General features: G+C 42.9%; 1 protein-coding gene across 6 annotated transcripts in view; it reads left to right on the top strand.

Moving 5' to 3' along the window:
- Window positions 1-22,653, top strand: part of LOC139378448 (ankyrin repeat and sterile alpha motif domain-containing protein 1B-like) — a 308,202-nt gene that overhangs the window by 201,796 nt on the left and 83,753 nt on the right. For all 6 annotated transcript variants that reach the window (XR_011628293.1, XR_011628295.1, XR_011628294.1 and 3 more), the window contains 4 exons: window positions 11,271-11,935; window positions 12,327-12,446; window positions 16,311-16,389; window positions 17,921-18,027. Coding sequence is in view for 3 of the 6 variants with exons in the window: in XM_071120627.1 (XP_070976728.1) it covers window positions 11,271-11,935; window positions 12,327-12,446; window positions 16,311-16,389; window positions 17,921-18,027 (971 nt within the window). In the remaining 3 variants the exon portion in view is untranslated. The remainder of the gene's footprint in view (window positions 1-11,270; window positions 11,936-12,326; window positions 12,447-16,310; window positions 16,390-17,920; window positions 18,028-22,653) is intronic.

The raw sequence follows: 22,653 nt of genomic DNA, 5'->3' as shown, positions 1-22,653 counted from the left end.
TCTTGTGGCAACAGGACACAAATGTATCTGCTGTGATGGCAGACTGTGGTATTTCAGCCAATAGATATGGAAGTTTATCAAAATTGGGTTTGTTTTCAAATTCTTTGTGGGTCTGTGTAATCTGTTGTGGATTGGGGTAATCAGTCCTTGCTTCCACATATTAGGGAAGGTGCCAGAGCTGCGGATGATGTTAGAATTTGTGCAAATTAGAATTTGTGGTCTGTATATTTGATCATTTCATTGAGAATACCATCAACATCACAGGCTGTTTTGGGTTGGAGGGTTTGTATTTTGTCCTGTAGTTCATTCAATGTAATTGGAGAATCCAGTGGGTTCTGGTAGTCTTTAATAGTTGATTCTTAGATGTTTATTTCATCATGTATTTGTTTTTGCTGTTTGTTCTTTGTTATAGAGGCAAAACGATAGGAGAAGTATTTTATCCATGCATCTCCGTTTTGGATAGATAACTCTTCATGTTGTTATTTATTTAGTGTGTTCCAATTTTCCCAGAAGTCGTTAGAGTCTATGGATTCTTCAATTACATTGAGCTGATTGTCTGTCTGTCTGTCTGTCTGTCTGTCTGTCTGTCTGTCTGTCTGTCTGTGTCTCTCTCTCTCTCTCTCTCTCTCTCTCTCTCTCTCTCTCTCTCTCTCTCTTTCTCTTTCTCTTTCTCTTTCTTGCTCTGTGAGTGTTAGTGATGTGATGCTTATCAGTGGAGGGACTGGTACACATTCTTAACACACTCTGACAACAGCCATGGAGAGAGAGCATTGCCCACTGAGACACACAGATGCGCACACACAAACTGCTGCTCTCTGTCTCTCTCTCTCTCTCTTTCTCTGTCTCTCTCCGTCTGTCTCTCTGTCTGTCTCTCTCTCTCTCTCTGTCTGTCTGTCTCTCTCCTCACTGTCTGACTGTCTGTCTGTCTCTCTCCTCACTGTCTGTCTCTGTCTCTCTCCTCACTGTCTGTCTGTCTCTCGCTCTTTCTCTCGCTCTGTCTCTCGCTCTGTCTCTCGCTCTGTCTCTCGCTCTGTCTCTCGCTCTGTCTCTCGCTCTGTCTCTCGCTCTGTCTCTCGCTCTGTCTCTCGCTCTGTCTCTCGCTCTGTCTCTCGCTCTGTCTCTCGCTCTGTCTCTCGCTCTGTCTCTGTTTCTCGCTCTCTCTGTTTCTCGCTCTGTCTCTGTTTCTCGCTCTGTCTCTGTTTCTCGCTCTGTCTCTCGCTCTCTCTGTCTCTCGCTCTCTGTCTCTCGCTCTGTCTCTCGCTCTCTCTGTCTCTCGCTCTGTCTCTCGCTCTGTCTCTCGCTCTGTCTCTGTCTCTCGCTCTGTCTCTCGCTCTGTCTCTGTCTCTCGCTCTGTCTCTGTCTCTCGCTCTGTCTCTGTCTCTCGCTCTGTCTCTGTCTCTCGCTCTGTCTCTGTCTCTCGCTCTGTCTCTGTCTCTCGCTCTGTCTCTGTCTGTCTCTCGCTCTGTCTCTGTCTCTCACTCTGTCTCTCACTGTCTCTCACTCTGTCTCTGTCTCTCGCTCTGTCTCTGTCTCTGGCTCTGTCTCTCGCTCTGTCTCTCTCCTCTCTGTCTCTGGCTCTCACTCTCTCTCTCGCTCTCTCTTACTCTGTCTCTCGCTCTGTCTCTCGCTCTGTCTCTCGCTCTGTCTCTCGCTCTGTCTCTCGCTCTGTCTCTCGCTCTGTCTCTCACTCTGTCTCTCACTCTGTCTCTATATACTGTATATATACAGTTCATTCTGAAAGTATTCAGACCCCTTGACTTTTTCCACATTTTGTTACGTTATAGCCTTATTCTAAAATCTATTAGAATATTGATTAGAATTGCCCAGAGACTCTAAATTGTTTCTATAACGGGATTGGAGTCCACCTGGGGTAAATTCAATTGATTGGATATTATTTAGAAAGTCACACACCTGTCTATATAAGGTCCCACAGTTGACAGTGATTGTCAGAGCAAAAACCAAGCCACGAGGTCGAAAGAATTGTCCATAGAGCTCCAAGGATTGTGTTGAGACACAGATCTGAGGAAGGGTACCAAAACATTTCTTCAGCATGAAGGTCCCCAAGAACGCAGTGGCCTCCATTGTTCTTAAATGGAAGAAGTTTGAAACCACCAAGACTGAGCAATCGGGGGAGGAGGGCCTTGGTCAGAGAGGTGACCATAAACCCGATGGTCACCCTGACAGCGCTCCAGAGTTCCTCTGTGGAGATGGGAGAACCTTCCAGAATGACAACCATCTCTGAGGCACTCCACCAGTCAGGCCTTTATGGTAGAGTTGCCAGATGGAAGCCACTCCTCAGTAAAAGGCACATGACAGCCCCCTAAAGGACTCTCAGACCATGAGAAACAAGATTCTCTGGTCTGATGAAACCAAGATTGAACTCTTTGGCCTGACTGCCAAGCATCACGGCTGGAGGAAACATGGTGGTGGCAGCGTCATGCTGTGGGGATGTTTTTCAGCGACAGGGACTGGGAGACTTGTCAGGGTCGAGTGAAAGATGAATGAAGCAAAGTACAGAGAGATCCTTGATGAAAACCTGCTCCAGAGCGCTGAGGATCTCAGACTGGGGCAAAGGTTTGCCTTCCATCAGGACACCGACCCTAAGCACACAGCCAAGAGTGGCTTTGGGACAAATCTCTGAATGTCCTTGAGTGGCCCAGCCAGAGCCCAGACTTGAACCCGATCGAACATCTCTAGAGAGACCTGAAAATAGCTGTACAGCGCCGCTCCCCATCCAACCTGACAGAGCTTGAGAGGATCTGCAGAGAAGAATGGGAGAAACTCCCCAAATACAGGTGTGCCAAGCTTGTAGCGTCATACCCATGAAGACTCAAGGCTGTAACCGATGCCAAAGGTGCTTCAACAAAGTACTGAGTAAAGGGTCTGAATACTTATGTAAATGTTATTTTTCAGATTTTTTTTTTTTTATATATACATTTTCTAACATTTCTAAAAACCTGTTTTTCCTTTGTCATCATGGGGTATTGTGTATACTGCCCTACCTAGAAGAAAGGCAGTAACTGCTCATTTGGTCGCTCATTTTTGCCACATTAACTACATGCTTAATCATGTGGATAAATACCCTTCCTCTATTGAATTGTGTTTTGGAGAAAATGGGGGGCTCATGTTAGCAGTAACTGCATAAAGTTGCTGTGAAACCAAGGTAAATAAAAGCCATTTTTCTCAGATCCACTCTATGAACAGTTACTGCCTCTGCTTGGTAAGGCAGTATTGATGAGGAAAAATAACAATTTAATCAATTTTAGATGAGGCTGTAATGGAACAACATGTGGAAAAAGCCAGGGGGTCTGAATACTTTGTGAATACACTGTGTACACACACACACACACACACCAGTCCTTTATCCATTTCCTGGCACCAGCATCTCCCCTGATGTATCCAGCTAATGACTAATCTTTTTTTTAATGTATTTCTAGATTATAAGATGCATATGTGCATAACATTTATCCAATTATATTATTACAACCAACAGACTCATGTGAGATACAGTAGCATTAGGTCTCCCTCTCAGAGCTTTACTGTGTAATTATCTGTGTAGCCACCATGGTACTGTGTAATTATCTGTGTATACACCATGGTACTGTGTAATTATCTGTGTATCCACCATGGTACTGTGTAATTATCTGTGTATCCACCATGGTACTGTGTAATTATCTGTGTATCCACCATGGTACTGTGTAATTATCTGTGTTTCCACCATGGTACTGTGTAAATGTCTGTGTATCCACCATGGTTCTGTGTAATTATCTGTGTTTCCACCATGGTACTGTGTAATTATCTGTGTATCCACCATGGTACTGTGTAATTATCTGTGTATCCACCATGGTACTGTGTAATTATCTGTGTTTCCACCATGGTACTGTGTAAATGTCTGTGTATCCACCATGGTTCTGTGTAATTATCTGTGTATCCACCATGGTACTGTGTAATTATCTGTGTATCCACCATGGTACTGTGTAAATGTCTGTGTATCCACCATGGTACTGTGTAATTATCTGTGTAGCCACCATGGTACTGTGTAAATGTCTGTGTATCCACCATGGTTCTGTGTAATTATCTGTGTATCCACCATGGTACTGTGTAAATGTCTGTGTATCCACCATGGTTCTGTGTAATTATCTGTGTATCCACCATGGTACTGTGTAATTATCTGTGTATCCACCATGGTACTGTGTAATTATCTGTGTTTCCACCATGGTACTGTGTAAATGTCTGTGTATCCACCATGGTTCTGTGTATCCACCATGGTATTATACTTGGTTATACACACACACACAGACCATGTTGTCCTGCTGATCATAGTTTTGTTCACTGATATTACACTCACTGATCCACACAGCTCTGTTTGGCTGCATATCTGTTTGTCTGTTTATTGAGTTTAATTTATCTCAAATCTCATTGTGAATATGTGGTGAGTATTGGAGTAGGGCATTGACTGTATGAAAATAATGGACAATAAAGCTTTAGAAATTTGAATTTAAGGAAAATGTACTCCGCGACCTCAGGATGACACTGTACGTGCACGAAGACTAAATAGAACACTGTACACCATCCCCGGGCAGAATCACACACATACACACATACATAGATATACGGGCCAGCTCTCTTTCTGAGTTAGACCAGAAAGACTCCTCTCTCTGTCTCCCAATCCCTCTTTCACCCCACTGCACACAGAGACAGTGGCTGTCTCTCTCAAAGCATCCATTTGCCTCTAAGTACACCTCACAGAACTCAGTCAATGGGCCAGACACACTGATACATCACACATGTGCTCTCTCTCTTGCTCTCTCTCTCTCTCTTTTCTCTCTCACACACACATGCATGCACACACACACACAGTGATGTTGACCAGGCAGCCATGTCAGACCTCTGTCAGGAGTTATGTAGTGTGTACCGTAGGAGCCTGCATCTTGACAGGGCAGCAGCAGATGTATGTGTTTCCCTCTATCATTCTTCTCTCTGTCTCTCTCTTGTTTTTAACCTTTATTTTAACTCTCTCTGTTAATCCTGATTCTGATGTGTTTTTCTCTAGTTGTTTTAACATAGATCCTGTTTCCTCTGTATTGCTGTGTGTTTTTCTAGATCGGTAGGGATATGGTTATGGTATGGTTATGTTATGGTTATGGATATGGTTATTGTATGGTATGGATATGGGTATGGTATGGTTATGTTATGTTATGGTTATGGATATGGTTATTGTATGGTATGGATATGGATATGGTATGGATATGGGTATGGTATAGATATGGATATGGTATGGATATGGTATGGTTATGGATATGGTATGGTTATGGGTATGTGATGGTATGGATATGGTTATGGTATGGATAGGGTATGGATATGGTTATGATATGGTTATGGTATGGATATGGGTATGGTTATGGGTATGGTTATGGGTATGTGATGGTATGGATATGGTTATGATATGGATATGGTTATGATATGGATATGGTTATGGTATGGATATGGCATGGAGATGGTATGGATATGGTATGGTTATGGATATGGTATGATATGGATATGGTATGGATATGGTTATGATATGGATATGGTTATGGTATAGATATGGATATGGTATGGTTATGGGTATGGATATGGTATGGTTATGGGTATGTGATGGTATGGATATGGTATGGATATGGTTATGGTATGGATATGGCTATGTTATGGTATGGATATGGTATGGTTATGGGTGTGTGATGGTATGGATATGGTTATGGTATGGATATGGTATGGTTATGGGTATGTGATGGTATGGATATGGCTATGTTATGGATATGGTATGGTTATGGGTGTGTGATGGTATGGATATGGTTAGGAATATGGATATGATATGGTTATGGTATGGATATGGATATGGTTATGGTATGGTTATGAATATGGTTAGGGTTATGGATATGGTATGGATATGGTTATGATATGGTTATGTTATGGTATGAATATGGTTATGGTATGGGTATGGATATGGTTATGGTTATGGTTCTGGGTATGTGATGGTATGGATATGGTTATGGTATGGTTAGGAATATGGATATGGTATGGTATGGTTAGGAATATGGATATGGTTATGGTATGGATATGGATATGGTATGGATATGGTATGGATATGGTATGGTTATGGATATGGTATGGTTATGGATATGGTATGGATATGGTATGGTTATGGTATGGGTATGGATATGGATATGGGTATGGTTATGGATATGGTATGGTTATGGTATGGATATGGTATGGATATGGCATGGAGATGGTATGGATATGGTATGGTTATGGATATGGTATGATATGGATATGGTATGGATATGGTATGGTTATGGATATGGTATGGTTATGGATATGGTATGGATATGGTATGGTTATGGTATGGATATGGTATGGTTATGGATATGGTATGGAGATGGTATGGATATGGTTAGGAATATGGATATGATATGGTTATGGATATGGTATGGATATGGATATGGTTATGGTATGGTTATGAATATGGTTAGGGTTATGGATATGGTATGGATATGGTTATGGTATGGTTATGATATGGTTATGTTATGGTATGAATATGGTTATGGTATGGGTATGGGTATGGATATGGTTCTGGGTATGTGATGGTATGGATATGGTTATGGTATGGTTAGGAATATGGATATGGTATGGTATGGTTAGGAATATGGATATGGTTATGGTATGGATATGGCTATGGTATGGTTATGGTATGGATGGCATGGTTATGATATGGATATGGTATGTATATCGTATGGTTATGGTGTGGTATGTATATCGTATGGTTATGGTATGGGTGTGGTATGGTATGGTATGTATATCGTATTGATATGGTTATGATGTGGTATGGGCATGGATATGGTATGGTTATGGTATGGGTATGGATATGGGGATGGTTATGGGTATTGTTATGGTATGGTTATGGTATGTTATGGTATGGATATGGTTATGATATGGATATGGTATGTATATCATATGGTTATGGTATGGTATGGGTGTGGTATGGTTATGGTATGTATATCGTATTGATATGGTATGGTTATCGTGTGGTATGGGTATGGATATTGGTATGGTATGGATATGGTTATGGTTATGGTATGGTTATGGGGATGGTTATGGTATGGTTATGGTATGGATATGGTTATGGTTATGGTATGGTTATGGTCATGGTTATGGTTATGGGGATGGTTATGGATATGGTTATGGATATGGTATGGTTATGGTATGGTATTGATATGGTTATGGATATGGTATGGTTATGGTATGACTATGGATATGGGTATGGTTATGGATATTGCTATGGTATGGTTATGGATATGGTCATGGTATGGTTATGATATGGATATGGTTATGGTATGGTTATGGTCATGGTTATGGATATGGTTATGGATATGGATATGGTATGGTTATGGTATGGTTATGGTATTGATATGGTTATGGATATGGTATGGTTATGGGGATGGTATGGATATGGGGATGGTTATGGATATGGTATGGTTATGGTTATGGTATGGTATTGATATGGTTATGGATATGGTATGGTTATGTATGGGTATGGCTATGGATATGGATATTGCTATGGTATGGTTATGGATATGGTCATGGTATGGTTATGATATGGATGTGGTTATGGTATGGTTATGGTATGTATACCGTATGGGTATGGTTATGGGTATGTGATGGTATGGATATGGTTATGGTATGGTTATGAATATGGATATGATATGGGCATGGTTATGGTATGGATATGGCTATTTTATGGTATGGATATGGTATGTTATGGATATGGTTATGGATATGGATATGGTATGGATATGGTTATGGTATGGTTATGGATATGGATATGGTATGGTTATGGATATGGTATGGTTATGGATATGATATGGATATGGATATGGTTATGGTATGGATATGGTATGGATATGGTATGGTTATGGATATGGATATGGTATGGATATGGTATGGTTATGGATATGGTATGGTTATGGATATGATATGGATATGGTTATGGTATGGATATGGTATGGTTATGGTATGGTTATGGTATGGATATGGATATGGTATGGAGATGGTATGGTTATGGATATGGTATGGATATGGATATGGTTATGGTATTGTTATGGATATGGTATGGATATGGTATGGAGATTGTATGGTTATGGATATGGTATGGTTATGGGGATGGTATGGATATGGGGATGGTTATGGATATGGTATGGTTATGGTTATTTTATGGTATGGATATGGTATGGTTATGGTATGGGTATGGCTATGGATATGGGTATGGTTATGGATATTGCTATGGTATGGTTATGGATATGGTCATGGTATGGTTATGATATGGATGTGGTTATGGTATGGTTATGGTATGTATACCGTATGGGTATGGTTATGGGTATGTGATGGTATGGTTAGGAATATGGATATGATATGGGTATGGTTATGGTATGGATATGGCTATTTTATGGTATGGATATGGTATGTTATGGATATGGTTATGGATATGGATATGGTATGGATATGGATATGGTTATGTCATGGTTATGGATATGGTATGGTTATGGATATGATATGGATATGGATATGGTTATGGTATGGATATGGTATGGATATGGATATGGTATGGATATGGTATGGTTATGGATATGATATGGATATGGATATGGTTATGGTATGGATATGGTATGGTTATGGTATGGTTATGGTATGGATATGGATATGGTATGGAGATGGTATGGATATGGTATGGATATGGATATGGTATGGTTATGGTATTGTTATGGATATGGTATGAATATGATATGGATATGGATATGGTTATGGTATGGATATGGTATGGTTATGGTATGGTTATGGTATGGATATGGATATGGTATGGAGATGGTATGGATATGGTATGGGTATGGATATGGGGATGGTTATGGATATGGTATGGGTATGGTTATGGTATGGTTATGATATGGATATGGTATGTATATCGTATGGTTATGGTATGGTATGTATGTATATCGTATGGTTATGGTATGGGTGTGATATGGTTATGGTATGTATATCGTATTGATATGGTTATGGTATGGATATTGGTATGGTTATGTTATGGTCATGGTATGGATATGGGGATGGTTATTGGTATAGTTATGTTATGGTTATGGTATGGGTATGGTTATGGATACGGGGATGGTTATGGATATGGTATGGGTATGATTATGGTATGGGTATGGTTATGGTATGATATTGATATGGTTATGGTATGGGTATGGTATGGATATGGGTATGGTTATGGTGTGGATATGGTATGGGTATGGATATGGGTATGGTTATGGATATGTTCATGGTATGGTTATGGATATGGTTATGGTATGTATATCGTATGGTTATGGTGTGGTATGGTTATGGTACGGTTATTGTGTGGTTGGGTATGGTTATGGTATGTACAGTGGGGCAAAAAAGTATTTAGTCAGCCACCAATTGTGCAAGTTCTCCCACTTAAAAAGATGAGAGAGGCCTGTATTTTTCATCATAGGTACACTTCAACTATGACAGACAAAATGAGAAAAAAAATACAGAAAATCACATTGTAGGATTTTTTATGAATTTATTTGCAAATTTTGGTGGAAAATAAGTATTTGGTCAATAACAAAAGTTTATCTCAATACTTTGTTATATACCCTTTGTTGGCAATGACAGAGGTCAAACGTTTTCTGTAAGTCTTCACAAGTTTTTCACACACTGTTGCTGGTATTTTGGCCCATTCCTCTATGCAGATCTCCTCTAGAGCAGTGATGTTTTGGGGCTGTTGCTGGGTAACACGGACTTTCAACTCCCTCCAAAGATTTTCTATGGGGTTGAGATCTGGAGACTGGCTAGGCCACTCCAGGACCTTGAAATGCTTCTTACGAAGCCACTCCTTCGTTGCCCGGGCGGTGTGTTTGGGATCATTGTCATGCTGAAAGACCCAGCCACATTTCATCTTCAATGCCCTTGCTGATGGAAGGAGGTTTTCACTCAAAATCTCACGATACATGGCCCCATTCATTCTTTCCTTTACACGGATCAGTCGTCCTGGTCCCTTTGCAGATAAACAGCCCCAAAGCATGATGTTTCTACCCCCATGCTTCACAGTAGGTATGGTGTCCTTTGGATGCAACTCAGCATTCTTTGTCCTCCAAACATGACGAGTTGAGTTTTTACCAAAAAGTTATATTTTGGTTTCATCTGACCATATGACATTCTCCCAATCTTCTTCTGGATCATCCAAATGCTCTCAGATGGGCCTGGACATGTACTGGCTAAAGCAGGGGGACACGTCTGGCACTGCAGGATTTGAGTCCCTGGCGGCGTAGGTCTCTGCAGGTCATTCACTAGGTCCCCCCGTGTGGTTCTAGGATTTTTGCTCACCGTTCTTGTGATCATTTTGACCCCACGGGGTGAGATCTTGCGTGGAGCCCCAGATCGAGGGAGATTATCAGTGGTCTTGTATGTCTTCCATTTCCTAATAATTGCTCCCACAGTTGATTTATTCAAACCAAGCTGCTTACCTATTGCAGATTCAGTCTTCCCAGCCTGGTGCAGGTCTACAATTTTGTTTCTGGTGTCCTTTGACAGCTCTTTGGTCTTGGCCATAGTGGAGTTTGGAGTGTGACTGTTTGAGGTTGTGGACAGGTGTCTTTTATACTGATAACAAGTTCAAACAGGTGCCATTAATACAGGTAACGAATGGAGGACAGAGGAGCCTCTTAAAGAATAAGTTACAGGTCTGTGAGAGCCAGAAATCTTGCTTGTTTGTAGGTGACCAAATACTTATTTTCCACCATAATTTGCAAATAAATTCATTAAAAATCCTACGTGATTTTCTGGATTTTTTTCCCTCATTTTGTCTGTCATAGTTGAAGTGTACCTATGATGAAAATTACAGGCCTCTCTCATCTTTTTAAGTGGGAGAACTTGCACAATTTGTGGCTGACTAAATACTTTTTTGCCCCACTGTATATCGTATGGTTATGGTGTGGTGTGGTATGGTTATGGTATGGGTGTGGTATGGTTATGGTGTGGTATGGTTATGGTATGGGTGTGGTATGGTTATGGTGCACCTTTTACTGTCTCCATGTTAGCACGAGAGAGATAGAGAGAGTGAGATCTCATAAGATTGGTTACTGTGTGCAACCAATCTGTGGGTCTGTGTATGTATGTTGGACATGGAATGTGTGTGTGGTGCACTCCAACATTAACTTGTGTGTGTTTTCTCTCCTCAGACGACGGGCCGTACCAGCAGAACCCTCCCCCCGCCTCTTCCAATACACTCCTACTACCAGAAGACCGACGACAGAGCCTCGTCCCTGTAGAGTTCGCCGGCCTCCTCCACGGCTCCTCGCCGGCCTGCGAGACGCCCGACACACCCTACCACCTCTACACCTCCAACACCAATCCCAAAGCCCGAAAACACACCCCCTCGGACCCCCACACCAGCCCGGTAACCACGGTCGGTAACCAGGGCAACCTCACTTCTGTAACCCAGCCCTTTGAATTAGGAATTGGACTTCCAGCGCCCCTCATTATCCCTCACACAGGAAACGAGGCGTTGGCTCTGAAGACCCCCAAAGATCCCCTCAAAGACGACAGACCCCCCAAACCTCAGGTAGTCTATCGCACCATTTTCCACACCCGGGTTAACCAGAACCCCCAGAGGGCCTCGCCCTCCTCCTCCTCGCCGTATGGTTGGAACGGGGAGGCGGTGGTGGTGAGGGGGTGTGTGTCGGGAGCTGGTGGACCCAGGGAGGGGACACCGGCGTCTGGATACGAGGACAGGGCCTTTACCCTGGGCAGGATGAAATCCATACCTCGCAGTGTGCTGGACCTAAAGCTCTCCAAGTCACTGTCCAAGTCTGACTCCAACCTGGTGGCTGTGTCACCCATACAGGTCTGTTGTTGTGTTTATATCCCCTTTTAATGGAGAAACAATGCTGTTTTTTTGACCATTCCCTCTTTATCTTGTGTGAAATGTCAGGTGTAATATTAATTGCGGTTAAAAGTACTGCCCCAGGCTTATTACACTGAGAGGGTGGGTCTTGGTAAATGTATGGAGATTGCGTGGCTGTGTGCTCAATTTTATACATCTGTCAGGTGTGGCTGAAATAGACAAATCTTTTGTTTGTTTGGTTACCATTGGGGGAATGACTGTTACAGAACCTCACTTTAGAATTTGCTTCAAGCCACAGACAGTTGTCCAACTTGATAAACGATATTGATTCAATTGATGGATCCATTGTTAAACGTAGATTAATGGACAGTGTGTTGACGGTCTCTTTCAGGAGGAGTACCACTGGGGGTCGGGGGCCAGGGGCCAGGGGCCGAGAGGAAGCCCAGGGGACACCGAAAGTCCTGGGGGCCAGCTTGAGAGAACACCCTCCTTCACTGCTGAATGGGAGGAGGTGAGAGAAGCACGTGCTGTGGCTGCTGTTCAGTCAGATAGAAATGTCATGTCTAGAACTTAAACAAAGAAGAAATGACGTGGTCTATTAAGACGTGGTCAATTATCTGTGAGTCTGTTCTACACAATTAGTTTCTGGTCCAAGAGACAAATGACAGGAATGTCCAGGTTCCTTTACTTTCTCTTCTATAAAGTAAAAAAAGAAAAGGTGAGAGGAAATTAAGAAAAGAGAGGAGATTGAATAAGAAAAAAGGTATGAAAAATGCATACCGCGATGGAGAGATAGAAAGTAAAAAGCATTTGTGTGTGTGTGTGTGTGTGTGTGTGTGGGGGGGGGGGGGGGGGGGGGGTGATGATGTACCTCTGACATACTTTTAAGCATGATTGTGATCCACGTGTTTATTTCCATTGGTGAGATATATTATACACACTGACTCAGCCAAATGATATTCTGGTCACTATTCAAACTAGACACACACACACACACCACCACTAATGCTTTTCTTGGGTGTGTTTGGAGAGGTGACCGATGTTAAGATGTGCAGGAAAAGGAGTCCAGCTTCATACCCAGGAACACACCCAGGAACACACACACGTTAAGCCACCTCTTCCATACACATATGATCAGCCTATACAATTCATTAGAAAGATATCAACTTCACTAATTGCCACTTTACAGTCCAAATCATCATCATTAGTGTAGAGCCTTGTTCTAGACTGGATTCTGCACTCCTGAACATAGCAACAAAACACTTAAGCTGATTGGCTAATATACTGGGTGTGTTTGACATGTGTGATCTAATTGATGTGTATGAACATATGGCTTTTTCACATGCTGTATAGTAGGGTTGTGATGATCCCAGTTTATCAGATGCTGTATAGTAGGATTGTGATGATCCCAGTTTTTCACATGCTGTATAGTAGGGTTGTGATGATCCCAGTTTATCAGATGCTGTATAGTAGGATTGTGATGATCCCAGTTTTTCACATGCTGTATAGTAGGGTTGTGATGATCCCAGTTTATCAGATGCTGTATAGTAGGGCTGAGATGATCCCAGTTTTTCACATGCTGTATAGTAGGGCTGAGATGATCCCAGTTTTTCACATGCTGTATAGTAGGGCTGAGATGATCCCAGTTTTTCACATGCTGTATAGTAGGGTTGTGATGATCCCAGTTTTTCGTTCATTAGCGATGGTTTGCCATACATTGCAAACGCCATACAATTCTATAGAGGCTGAATGATGATGATAAATTACCTACAGATTATTCTATTAATCTGCAGCAATTATACAGAGAAGGGTCATATTTAATTACCTGCTTCGGGAAAACAGAATGGGAGCGCTGGGAAATGAAGGAAATCTACACTTTATCTAGAAAACTATGTGGACACCTATTCAAATGAGTAGATTTGTCTATTTCAGCCACACCTGACAGGTGTATAAAATTGAGCACACAGCCACGCAATCTCCATAGACAAACATTGGCAGTAGAATGGCCTTACTGAAGCGCTCAGTGACTTTCAACGTGGCACCGTCATAAGATGCCACCTTTCCAACAAGTCAGTTTGTCAAATTTCTGCTCTGCTAGAGCTGCCCCTGCCAACTGTGAGGGGTGTTATAGTCAAGTGGAAACGTCTAGGAGCAACAACGGCTGAGCCACCAAGTGATAGGACACACAAGCTCACAGAACAGGACCGCTGGAGCGTGAAGCGCGTAAAACTTCAATTCCTCGGCTGCACTCACTACTGAGTTCCAAACTGACTCTGGAAGCAACCTCAGCACACTAACTGTTTGGCAGTTAAGCAGCCACACACAAGCTCACTGCCATTGGACTCTGGAGCAGTGGGAACGCGTTCTCTAGAGTGATGAATCACGCTTCACCATCAGGCATTCCAACGGACAAATCTGGGTTTAGCGTATTCCAGGAGAACGCTATCTGCCGATTGCACAGTGCCAACTGTAAAGTTTGGTGGAGGAGGAATAATGGTCTGGGGCTGTTTTTCATGGTTTGGGCCCCTTAGTTCCAGTGAAAGGAAATCTTAATGCTACAGCATACAATGACATTCTAGATGATTATGTGCTTCCAACTTTGTGGCAACAGGTGTGGAAGAACTTGACTGGCCTGCACAGAGCCATGACCTCAACCCCTTCAAACAACTTTGGGATGAATTGGGACTCCGACTGCGAGCCAGTCCTATTCACCCAATATCAGTGCCCGACCTCACAAATGCTCTTGTGGCTGAATGGAAGGAAGTCCCCACAGCAATGTTCCAACATCTAGTGGAAAGTTATCCCAGAAGAGTGAAGGCTGTTATAGCAGCAAAGGGGGGGACCAACTCCATATTAATGCCCATGATTTTGGAATGAGATGTTCGACTAGCAGGTGTCCACATACTGTTGGTCATGTATTTGTTCTATTTTGAGAATAAATGCAAGAGAGAGTTCTGCTATAGCAAGAGGATGCCCACAAGGGAAGGCTCACTAAAGAACTGTATGTGCTTATATGGATAGTGCTCTTAAACAGGCAATCTGCTGTTGATACATCCATTTTTGGACTTATAAATCAATTATATGTACCCATTGATTCTTGAAGAATATAACTTATAAATGCCTCATGAGCTTAGTTCATCTGTCATACCCCATCAGAACCCAGAATATACACTTGTTTTACTCCAGCATTTGTAAACAAATTAAATATGACTCTCTGAGGTCATTAAAGATCCCATGGCACTTATCGTAAGAGTAGGGGTGTTAACCCCGGTGTCCTGGCTAAATTCCCAATCTGACCCTCAAACCATCATGGTCACCTAATAATCCCCAGTTTACAATTGGCTCATTCATCCCCCTCCTCTCCCCTGTAACTATTCCCCAGGTCGTTGCTGCAAATGAGAACGTGTTCTCAGTCAACTTACCTGGTAAAATAACGGATAAATAAATCAAATGTAACAAGTACGATATAGCCTCAAAACATGGTTAAAACTATCATTTTGATATCTGTTCGGTCCATAGCTCGTTCTATGAATTGAAGTGGTTCTAGTTCTCCAGCCCCATCCCTCAGCTTCTTACAGAAACAGTGGTGGGAAGAACGCTTTGTAATTGTTTCAGCTGCAGATTTCTCCTTTAAATGACAAAATGACTGTTTTCCTGACCCTGAAAAGGACGCAATGCTGTAAACAAGTGTAGGTTACATGAGATCCATTCGCTCTTAGATATGTTGCTAACTTTAGGAAGTAGGAACTATTCAGGATCTATTACTTTTGTACTCAAACCCAATGTGGGAATCCCGATTTTCCCATTCCAGAGATGACTTTAAAATTAGGAATTGTGTAATTTGGGGGAGCTCTCTGATCTTAGATCAGTTAGTCGGCAATAATGTGGTAGCCCCCATAGGCAGTTATTGAGCCTGTCAGATGTATGGCGCTGCGCTGAACAGTTGAGTGCTTAACAGCAGGTCTAGGGTCAGATTCCTGCTGTGGAATCCTCCTGTAGACGAGTTTAAAGGCAGACAGAGGCTTCTGAAGTCGTAACCTTTCTATCCCTCCCCTTCTTCATACTTCCTCTAAATCTCCCCTGTCCTCCTCGCCTGTCAACTCAATAAAATTCAAAGGTGATTGATTGTCATTCATTAGAATTTATAACGACCATGTCACCAATTTACATATAGGCATCTAGAGATACAGCATGAACATTTTCTAAATTGCAACTCTCTCTTCTCTCCTCTCTCTCGCTCTCCTCTCCCTTTTCTCTCCTATTTCTCTCTTCTCTCTCTCTCTCTCTCTCTCTCTCTCTCTCTGTCTCCTCTCCCTTCTCTCTCCTCTCTCCTCTCTCTCTCCTCTCTCCTCACTTCTCTCCTCTCTCCATTCAGATTGATAAGATAATGAGCTCCATTGGGGCTGGCATCAGCACTGGCACGGGCTCAGAAGGGATCAAGGAGAATAATGCAGGTAAACAGATAGTCAGACACCTCACCTCACTGAAATCCCCAGCTTCCATACCTTCTTTCTCCTCTATCTCATTCTCTCCCTTCCCATCTCTCCCTCTTTCCTCCTCAGTTCTGTCTCATCCCCACTTGTCCTTCCCCCACTCCCCCTCTCACCTCTCTCTCCTCCTTCTCTTCCCCTCTATCTTCCCCCTTCTTTCTCCATCCAACTGCCTCCTCTCTCTCTCTCTCTCTCTCTCTCTCTCTCTCTCTCTCTCTCTCTCTCTCTCTCTCTATTTCCCCTGATCTCTATCCTCCCGCCTCTCCTCTCCTGTGCATGTGAAGCATTCCCTTACCATGGTAACCACTTTGAGAAATGCGGTTTGCGCTATGTGCTCAACCTGCTGTCTCCCACCAACGCACATGCACCCGCACCCACATTGTGTGTGTTGGGGCAGCTCAGCTCTCAGACAAAGAGGCTCATCTGATGGCTATTGCTATCTGTGCAAGGCACTGAGATAGAGGGAGGGGGACAGAGCGAGTGAGAGAAGAGAAAGAGAAGGAGGGGAGAGAGAGATATCGACAGAGAGAGAGAAGGGAAAGGGAGCGATAGAGGGAGAACCAAGAAAAGAGCGAGAGAGAGAAAGAAGGGTGAGCAGAGAGATCGAGGGAGAGAGAAACAGGAGTAGGGAGGGAGGATAGAAAGAGGAGGGAGAATGGGAGAGGAAGGCAGAGTGGAGTGAGAGAGCGGGGGAGAGCAGAGAGAGAGCAGAGAGAGAGAGAAGGCTGCAGAAAGCATCCAGTTGAGTGTGGGAGTACTTGATAAAGAGAATTCTACCAAGCAGGCAGCTCTCCCTATCTCCTTCTTTCTCTCTCTCTCTCTCTCTCTCTCTTTCTCTCTCTCTCTCTCTCTCTCTCTCTCGCTCTCTCTCTCGCTCTCTCTCTCGCTCTCTCTCTCGCTCTCTCTCTCGCTCTCTCTCGCTCCTGCTCACACATACATACACGCGCACACACACACGCGTACACATACACAAGCGAGGCAAACAGGCAGGCGAGAGCAACAGCTGAGAGCGTGAAAGGAAAGCAGCAGCAAGACACACGCATCTATCGGATCTATCTTACCACCTCCAGCCTCTGCACCCTCTCTCTCATGGATCTTACCCCCAGGACGGCACCTCTTCTCTGGATCTAACCCTAGCACTCCCCCTCTTTTCCCAATTCCTGGATCTACCTCCAACCACACTTATCCCCCTCCCCCCCTTGTGCCCCAGCACCCTAGCATGCTTCGCCCCTCCATCCTCATCCCTAAGCCATGCTCATAACCCTCAGCCAAGCCTAACCCCAACCCCCATCCTCCAACCCCCCCATCCATCCTACCATCCTCCCCTTCTCTTTCCCCTTTCCTCCACACTCTTCCTCTACCATGGCGGGCTCGTTCGACAGCCACATTGCCCGCAACATGATGTGGCAGTGCCAGCTCTCCCAGCCTGATTGCCGGTGTTACCGGGTGGATGGCTACTCCCTCCTGAAGCGTCTGCCCCTTCACCCCCTCATAGGTCCCCGGTGCCCCATGCAGTCTGTGGGCCAATGGCTGGACAGCATTGGACTGGTCCAATACGAGAACCACCTACTGGCTAACGGCTTCGACAACGTGCAGTTTATGGTGAGTGGAGAGGGGAAGGAGAGAGGGGAAGTGGGGGAGAAAGGAAGTTGTCTAGACTTTGTTACTTGTGTTTCTGTTGGGTTTGTGTCATTTTCTTGGTTTTCTGGTGGGTTTTGTGTCTTCTATAATGTCTCTTTCTCAATCTCTCTTTCTCTCCTTCTCTCCTTCTCTTCTACCCTGTCTCTTTATCTCTCCTCTTCTTCTACCCTCTCTCTTTCCTTCTTCACATTATCCTTGTCTATTCTCTCATCTGCTCTTGTTTTCTCCTCTCCTTTCCAACCTCACTCTCTCTCTGCTCCCTTTCACTCTTTATTTCTGTCTCTTTCTCTCTCCTCTGTCTCTCTCTCTCTCTCTGTCTCTCTCTCTCTGTTTACTGCTCTCTTTCTCTTCCTCTCCTATCCTTCCTGTTTCTCCATCCCTGTACTTATTTCATTCAATACACCCCGAGTCCCACAAGACAGTGGCACAACACACAGATTACTTACAAAACACACACGCAATAAACGTAATCCAACACACACACAACTCTGTGAACTATCAGTGTCTTCCTCTCTTTCATCCTCCCATCACTCCTTTTTCTTTCATCTCTGGTAGCGTGGAGAGAGAGACTACATGTGTATCATTTAGTATGCATGACCTTCCTCCGTGACATTTCACTGTGTGTTTGTGCATTGATCTCTCTGTGACAGGTCACACATGTTTTAGCTTGGCCTATACTTTGACATGTGCATGATTTAAAACTCATCATACGTGACAGGGAGCTTGTGGTATTGGTTCAAGACGTGTGTGTGTGTGTGTGTGTGTGTGTGTGCGTGTGTCAAATCAAATTTTATTTGCCGCATGCTTCGCGAACACTTGCTTGCGTGCGTGTGTGTGTGTGCGCTCTGTTTCTGAAGATCATAAAACAGTGTGCAGCACCAACAGAGGGAGAGAGTATACAGATCTAGAGAGAGTGAGACCAAGGTAAAGAAATAAATAAAATATTGAGAGAGGGAGATGCATTCCTATTCCCTCTTTTACAGCTTTATCACATAACCAAACATTTGAATGATGATACAAAAAGACTGTGCAACCCTGCGTGTGTGTGTCTGTGTACATGTCTGTTACAGCCCCTGTCTAATCTTTATTTATGTATTATACAAGAGCTAGCAGCCACCATGACTGTATCTCCATGCAGAATGAGTTTCATGGCACACTAAGGCTAAAGTACATTCTCTTAATAATCCAGTTATATTGGCTAGCAGTCTGAGTGCAGTCTAACAATAGATGTATAACATGTTGAGCTGCAATTGGATTTTTAGTTTGCTCAACATTTGGGCATATTCTCAAGTTGAAATGTATGTTCACTCATCCATTCGTTGTGGACATTCAATTAAACTTGAGAATGTATTCTACCTTATTTGCATATTTCCCTGTGTTAATCTCTCTATGACAATACATTACATACAGTATATCATAAGACCTTTCTTTGAGGGCCTAGTTACACCCTAACTCAGTGGTCTGAAACTCCTGGTTTACAGGCCACAGCAAGCCTGCAAGTCACATATTGCTGGCTTGCAAAATTATGTGTACAGTAGTTCCTATTGGAATATCCAACAAATGGAACTTTTAATCACCCACAACCTACGTTCAGAATCAGGGCCCCAGACTGCAACAGTTTAGTCACGTTGGCTGTGCGAGTAAAAAAATATGTATTAGTCGTATTGGTGCTTGCTGCTCATTCTACATGGTCATCTTACTCCAAACGTCCTATTTTTTTAGGAGGCTAAAATCATGATTTGGTCAAACAGTAATGTTCATTATCCTGATGATTCCTGTAATGACAGTTTTTGCCCTGCCCCTGTGCCTGTTTCGCTGGGGCCTGCTGCTGTGATGAGACACTAACTCCCCCCCCCCCCCCCCCCCCCCACGCACCGGGAGTAAAAAAATTGTTCTGGTTGTAGGCTGTAACATTTCACAATCCAGTTGCGGGAGAAACACAGATTTGGGAGAAACTAATGTTGTCGCTGTTGAAAATAGAGAGAGGGTTCTCAGCTTTCTGTAGGTATACTTTTTATTATCTATAGAACTGTTTTACAACCAATACCATTGATATGGCATTGAGATACAGATAGTGTGAAATACACAGTAGGCCACAACTACAATGTATTTTTAGGACATTGCATTTACTGTTAGATTAATACAGTGGATATTATGTTTAGAGTTAGCGATCTAGCTATGGTGATGTTTTGTTTCCTCTTACTCAGGTGGTGAATTAGCCCCAAATAAATTAGCCTATGATATTAGCAAACATAAATATTTAGTCAAATCAAATCTTATTGGCCACATGCGCTGAATACAACAGGTCTAGCTAGACTTTACAGTGAAATGCTTACATACAAGCCCGTTGACAACAACGCAGAGTTAAAAAGTAAGAAAAATACAAAAATAAATATTAACAAAAAATGCATCTCTATTCAACAAAATACAAATCTGGAGCCCTATTTTAACAGTAAAATTGAACAATAGCCAAATTGTCTACCCAAAATTCATGAAAATCACTGAATAAGGTTGCACATCAAACTATCTTGACTCATGCGTTCCTGCATGGATACGGTCGATGAAACCACTTATTTATTGAATACCATCTCTGCCGTCTATTACACCTCTTAAGAAAGCATTGTGAATGACTTTGTAAGTGGTTAATAATTGTTTATATTGTGTGACGCTACAATTTTTTCGGTTGCAACCAAAATATGCTTCCAAATGAAAAAGTTAGTGGTACCGGTACCACCAGGGGAAAATGTTAGTGGTACCAGTACCACCAGGGGAAAATGTTAGTGGTACCAGTACCACCAAGGGAAAATGTTAGTGGTACCAGTACCACCAGGGGAAAATGTTAGTGGTACCAGTACCACCAAGGGAAAATGTTAGTGGTACCGGTACCACCAGGGGAAAATGTTAGTGGTACCAGTACCACCAAGGGAAAATGTTAGTGGTACCAGTACCACCAGGGGAAAATGTTAGTGGTACCAGTACCACCAAGGGAAAATGTTAGTGGTACCGGTACCACCAGGGGAAAATGTTAGTGGTACCAGTACCACCAAGGGAAAATGTTAGTGGTACCAGTACCACCAGGGGAAAATGTTAGTGGTACCAGTACCACCAGGGGAAAATGTTAGTGGTACCAGTACCACCAGGGGAAAATGTTAGTGGTACCAGTACCACCAAGGGAAAATGTTAGTGGTACCAGTACCACCAAGGGAAAATGTTAGTGGTACCAGTACCACCAAGGGAAAATGTTAGTGGTACCAATACCACCAAGATAAAAAAAAAAGTGGTACCAGTACCACCAGGGGAAAATGTTAGTGGTACCAGTACCACCAGGGGAAAATGTTAGTGGTACCAGTACCACCAGGGGAAAATGTTAGTGGTACCAGTACCACCAGGGGAAAATGTTAGTGGTACCAGTACCACCAGGGGAAAATGTTAGTGGTACCAATACCACCAAGGGAAAATGTTAGTGGTACCAGTACCACCAGGGGAAAATGTTAGTGGTACCAGTACCACCAGGGGAAAATGTTAGTGGTACCAGTACCACCAGGGGAAAATGTTAGTGGTACCAGTACCACCAAGGGAAAATGTTAGTGGTACCAGTACTACCAAGGGAAAATGTTAGTGGTACCAGTACCACCAGGGGAAAATGTTAGTGGTACCAGTACCACCAGGGGAAAATGTTAGTGGTACCAGTACCACCAGGGGAAAATGTTAGTGGTACCAGTACCACCAGGGGAAAATGTTAGTGGTACCAGTACTACCAAGGGAAAATGTTAGTGGTACCAGTACTACCAAGGGAAAATGTTAGTGTGGAGCCCTGAGAATGACCCTGAGAAGATTAATTAATGAGACACAGTGTTGCCAACTAATTTCCAGGGGAAGTTGCTAGAGGCAGGTCGGTTTGTTGCTAAAAGTTGCTAAATGACGTTGTGATGTCATTCTGTGATGACGTCGTTACGTAATAACGCAAAACTGCGTCATTACGTAGAATACACAAAAACGTTAGTCAAATTGACTGGCCATCCCGGCGAAAAATATGATTTGACGTTTGTTAGTTTAGATTTGTTTTGTTTATTATCATATTTTTTTTATTTGTAAAAGTAATATAAACACAACACATTTTATATGATCACATATTTTTATTTTTAAACACAACACATTGAATTATTGGACAATTACACATTATTGAACAGTTACATTTTATTTATTTTCTTTTTAACTAGTAAACCTACACATTCTGAACAATTATAGTTTTAAGCAGTGTATTGGTAGTTAGTTAACATGCTACCTAAATTATCAACAATTATAGGTACAAGCTAATAACAAAGTATATATGCTATCTTATTGAACAAGCAACTTACATCCTTATTTGGGTTATGTGCTAGGCATCTCTCTCCAGCTCTCTCCAGGTTGTTGTGCTGCTTGGCTGGCTAGCTGCCCAATGGTTTCCTCCAGATATTGCCACTGTTCTCGAACACACTGCAGTACACACTGCCATCATCAGCTGTGTGTCTCCGCCAGTTCCACAAAGTCCACTCCTTGCATACGTACTGTAAATATGATGAATCATAGATTGGCAAGGAAATCCTC

This window comes from Oncorhynchus clarkii, chromosome 21 (genome assembly GCF_045791955.1).
Source record: "Oncorhynchus clarkii lewisi isolate Uvic-CL-2024 chromosome 21, UVic_Ocla_1.0, whole genome shotgun sequence".
In the NCBI taxonomy this organism is placed as follows: Eukaryota; Metazoa; Chordata; class Actinopteri; order Salmoniformes; family Salmonidae; genus Oncorhynchus; species Oncorhynchus clarkii.
This window is presented reverse-complemented; position numbering and strand designations above follow the sequence as displayed.